General features: G+C 38.6%; 2 protein-coding genes across 4 annotated transcripts in view; both read right to left on the bottom strand.

Moving 5' to 3' along the window:
- LOC138050168 (myosin heavy chain, clone 203-like) overlaps positions 1–5,000 on the bottom strand; it is a 38,000-nt gene that overhangs the window by 26,909 nt on the left and 6,091 nt on the right. For 2 of the 3 annotated variants that reach the window (XR_011132568.1, XM_068896635.1), the window contains exon 2: positions 1–152. This exon is cut by the window's left edge and continues 149 nt beyond it. Coding sequence is in view for 2 of the 3 variants with exons in the window: in XM_068896635.1 (XP_068752736.1) it covers positions 1–125 (125 nt within the window). In the remaining variant the exon portion in view is untranslated. Of the gene's footprint in view, positions 153–4,332; positions 4,431–5,000 lie in introns of all 3 variants that reach the window. The other variant, XM_068896629.1, reaches the window with a different exon arrangement.
- LOC138050190 (keratin, type II cytoskeletal I-like) overlaps positions 1–5,000 on the bottom strand; it is a 282,906-nt gene that overhangs the window by 275,194 nt on the left and 2,712 nt on the right. The window lies entirely within an intron of this gene.

Raw genomic sequence — 5,000 nt, 5'->3', positions numbered from 1 at the left:
TCCTGACGAAGTGCTTCGTTCAGAACGGTGTGTAGATGTGGTACTAAGATGATGGGTTGCAGGTTTCTGAGGAGATAGGGCTGTTCATCCTTCAATAATTTACGGTGTGTTTCATTCATTTCCATCTCGTGAAAATTGGTTAGCAGTCTTTCCTGCGGCAAAGACGAGCAATTAGTTTCTCCTGCAATACCAAGTAAAATTTTTGTCCACGAAAATGTTACCAAGATTATGGAGGTGTTACCATAACTACGTAAGTTCAAGAGACTGCCGAAAATATTTTAAAAGTTCACTGAAACAGCTCTCTAATTATAGGATTCGACTCCCTTTATGGACTTTGGACTTTTTATTGATATTATTATTATTTTTATTTATTTATTTTTTTTTTTTGGGAGGGGGGGGGGGGGGAGGGGTGAGGGAGTCGCGCTGTGGCTGCGCACGCGTAAGATTTCTTTGTCTCGTTAAGTGCCGAAGTAGAATTCGAACTCGGTATCTCCTTATTCAAGGTAGAAGGTAGAAGGTAGAAGGTTCTACCTTGTACTGTTGGAAGAAAGTAACTAAGGTGTCGTTTCCTTTTGTAAGTCATGTAATTCTAAGTAGGCAAGTAGGTCCAATTAGTGAATTGTGCTTTGTATTGTAATGTAAGTGATGTTTTGTTTATCATTATAATATAGGTAATCTAATTTTTTTTTGTAAATATTGTAGGTAGTGTAAATATTAGTATTGTTAGTAGAGTAAGTAGGCGAATTGTATTGTAAGTAATGTAAGTAGTGTAAGTGTTAGTATTGTAAGTGGCGTAAGTCGCACTTAATTAATGTTAATGTCAGTAATGCTAGTATTGTAAGTATTGTGTGTAACTCAATTAAAAAAAAATCTCCTTATTCAAAGGCAATAGGCCACTTCAGGAAATACCATAATACTCTTTGTTGGTCCCCCCCCCCCCCCCCTCTTCCCCCAAATTTTGCATAAGCATTGTTTTTGTTTTCTCCTGGGACCAATGTAAGACCCAAGAGAAACTGGAAGCAATTCTTATGCAAAATTTAGGGGGACAAACTAAGAGTATTATGGTCTTTTCCAAAGTGGCCTATAGCGATGACCACCAAAGAGAGAAGAGGGGAAATATGCATTCAAGAATTGTGTGCGTGATCGGAAATAATTTTTTTTGTTTCGTTAAACGCAATGCAATATCCGGTCATCGTAGGACTCCGTACAATCTTACCGGGCTAATTATATAATTTTATAACTCTCCCGGTATTTAATTTGTTAAGAAAAAGTAGTAAATGTTTTTAATATCATCGTTAAAACTTGTAAAGCATCTGTTTACTGGTTTTGATCGGAGTCAACGCTTTTAACAACAGTTTCAAGTGTGAACAACTACTCTATGATCGCACTTAACCATATGATTGCGTCACGGAATGTGGAATATGGACTTCGGACTACGGAATTGAACTGGCTATTGACCAAGTTATTTTAACATAAAAAATCATTGAAATACTGTGAATTTAAAGGAAATCGGTTTAAATTTCTTCGAACAAAGTATAGGCTACCCGTAGCCTCTTGTTTTAAAAAAAACATGCTACGGCTTGTAACCCGGTGGTATCGTCGGACTGCATGTGCTCTCCTCGTTTGTGCTATGGATAACATTACAGAAACTGGACCACTCAGTGGTCTAGTTTTTTAAATTAGAGAGAGCTTTTTCAGTGAATTTTTAAAGCTATTTTTGGCAGTCTTCAGACAAAATGATCATGTCTCGAAACGTAAGCCGTTATTTTGGTAGAAGTATTCACTATGACCCGGCCTAGGAGAGTACCTCTTTACAACAGTACTGTTGTATGCCGACACAATCGTCGGGGAAGCTACTTTTGAACGGCATTCCCGGACAAATTGCAAGTTTTTTTTCGCAAAGGACGTTAAAAAGAACTCTGACGCCCGTGCAGCACAACTTATTAACAGGTACTGAGGTGGCCTAAGTACCTAATAATTTTAAATCATTATGCTGGTAAAATATGGCAAACAATTGTTTTCTAGAACGTTAACAGTGTCACTTTTCTCATTTTTAGCCACTAGATATATATATGTTATTCACCCGCTGGATGGTCCATATATGGAAAAACTGTGCGCGAGGTCTTGAGAACGGCCCGAGGCCGCAGGCCAAGGGACGTACTCAAGGGCGAGGGCACAGTTTTTCCCTATACGGACCGACCTAAGCCGGTGGATAACGTATTTATGTTTTCTGATTTTTTTCTGAAAATGAACATGGCAAACTGGTTTGCAAAAAGTCTTTCTGCGTGCTCTACGTCGCACTGTCAAAGTTGAAATTAACTTATAGCTGAGAAAAGCGCTCCCTTCTCAAAGGTCAGAGAAAAATGATAGATTAACGATAAAACAGAACTTTGGTGCAATAAATAATTCATAGCAAGCACAGAGAAATGAGCTAGACAAACTAAACAATGATATTTCTAAAATTCGTACAAACTGGCGAATAATGTTCTATAGCTACGTAGTAAAATTGAACGAAAGTTCTTAAAAAGAGGAGGAAAAACTTTAGTGAAAAATACTCAAACATCTGTCTCTGCCTCATATCTTATGGATTCCGTATATTCTTAAATGAAGCAATATAAAACGAGAATAGAAAATAGAACTCCAAAGAAAATAACGGATGTCAACCGAAAAACCGAGTTCAGAAAAACTGCTGTACAGTGTAAGTTGTTTTCAGTTCAATGGCGTGTCAACAGTTCAGCAAAAGCATGTGAATACTCGCCTTTTTGAAGAATAACCAGACCTTTTATTCCATTGCTGATGTTTTTTCTTCTTCTTTGCAACGGTTAGTGAGCGAAAACGTTCATTTTAAGGGGTTAAATCCAACTTTCGTCGTGCCGTAGTAAAAACATTTTCAATTAGTCACACAGTTTCAGCACGGAACGGGTGTCTGGAAAATCCGAATAGCGAATGGCAAATAGTCGCGACTAGCGAAGAGCGAACAGCGACTAGTTGCGAATAGCGAATATTACGAACAGTGCAAATAGTGGCGAATAGTGACGAATAGTCACGAATAGTGACGAATAGTCTTCAATAGTCACCGCCTTATGCTGAACAATCTCGTAATCAAAGCAAATAATATGCTCACCGAAAGAGAGTTTCGTGCATGCTTTTACAAACACTCTAAAGAAGAACAAACGTCAAAATGCAAAAATATAAATCACTTTCATTAATACATCAAGCTCATGATCATCTCCTTGCACAGTGGCGCCCGAACATAAATTTCATCATCCTCATCTGTGCTGTCCGATCCGGCGAGACACGTTCTGGAAAAAGGAATAAAAACAAAATATGAGGCAAGTGGTTTGTGATTAAAGAGACAAACGAGCTACTCTGATAACCGTTGCGTTAATTAATTATCCAAATAAGCAACAGGATTTCAGTGCATGCATTACCTTTTGTTCTCAGGGGTCAAACTGTCCTTCGCCGACACATCGCTGCATTGTTAGCGGGAAAATCCCATCCAACGTTGCGACGCGGTTGACCAGGAAGTACTGGGTACCAAATTTTCGTCCTTTCGCACAACCCCTCCCCCCCCCCCTCCCCCCGTCTTTGCCACTACTTGTTACTATTCGTCCCTATTCGTGACGATTCGTCACTATTCGCTACTATTCGCCACTATTCGCACTATTCGTACTATTCGTGACTATCCGCTGTTCGGTATTCGCGACTGTTCGCTATTCGCTATTCGGGTTTTCCAGACACCCGCACGGAACAGCATTCGGACCGTGGTCCGTATCGTAAAAAGCTGGACCGGCTAAGAGCGCGCGATTACTCAATCAGATTCAAGGATTTAGGATTCTGGCCCGCTAAAATGCTTTAGAAAAAATTAGTATTTTATCTTTTATCTTCTTTTATCTTTTGAGGATTATTCAATTGAAAACATTAAAAAGGATAGCCATGTCGTTTTATATGACATTTTACGTTGTTCAACATTTTTAAGTGGTTATTGGAATATGTCATTCTACTTTTTGGCCATTTTGGGTGTCATGGAATTACATCATTTTGCGTGACATAGCCCCGTTAATCTGAACCTTAAATTCTGTATTAATATTCATGAAAATATTCTTTGAGACTTAGTTGGATCCTTCATCCGGCGAAGTTACGTAACACAATGGAGTAACCACAGGCAGACAACCCTAAGGATGCGAGAGCGCGTGGCGTCAGTTATTTTGACAGTTCTATTAAACGGCCCATTCAATTAATCGAGGAAAATGTTCCATAAAGACATCAAATCGCGATGTTTCTTTTCGAAAATTCATTTTATGGACAGTCAGATAAATAAAGTTCACTCACCTACTATTTTCTGCGTTGTCTTGACTCTTGAGTGATTTGATGGGGTTTTGGGACGCTTCGATTTCCTCATCAGATCCCACGCGTCGCCACGGATGTGTCTAAAACGAAGACCCAAAAACGAAGACCGAAGACCTAAGACCCTGTGGTCTAAAACGAAGACCCACTAGTCTAAAACGAAGACCCGCCAGTCTAAAACTTTTTTGCCATCAGCGAAAGAGGGAAAGACTGTATTTAAAGCGCGACAAACTTGACAGTTACTTTATCTCAGTTGGTACAACGCTTGTCAAATTGCGTAACGCAGTTAAATTCCAACAGTATGGAAATATAATTTTTCATGTCAATTTAGTATATTTTGTCGTAACCAATATTTTATTTTTGAAATGCATATCACAAAATTACGATGAGGTGACTTCATTACTTCGCTGTATACTGTCCTTATTACATTAAGAAATTTGCATACGTGTGTTGAAATTTGATACACGAGGAGAAAGGAATTTTATTTCTCTGACAAATGATTTTGTCATTGTAGTGTAAGATAAAGTTTATTTGGGAAGCCAACAATATTTCTTTAACTTCCCGGTTAATCCTATTTTATTGCTTCGACTTGCTAGTGCGAAGATTGTTTACATGAAACTCGCGCTTTTTGCGAATTTCGAGTGTCATGAAAT

This window comes from Montipora capricornis, chromosome 1 (genome assembly GCF_036669925.1).
Source record: "Montipora capricornis isolate CH-2021 chromosome 1, ASM3666992v2, whole genome shotgun sequence".
Classification (NCBI taxonomy): Eukaryota; Metazoa; Cnidaria; class Anthozoa; order Scleractinia; family Acroporidae; genus Montipora; species Montipora capricornis.
The sequence above is the reverse complement of the archived record's forward strand: the minus strand, read 5'-3'. Positions and strand labels throughout refer to the sequence as shown.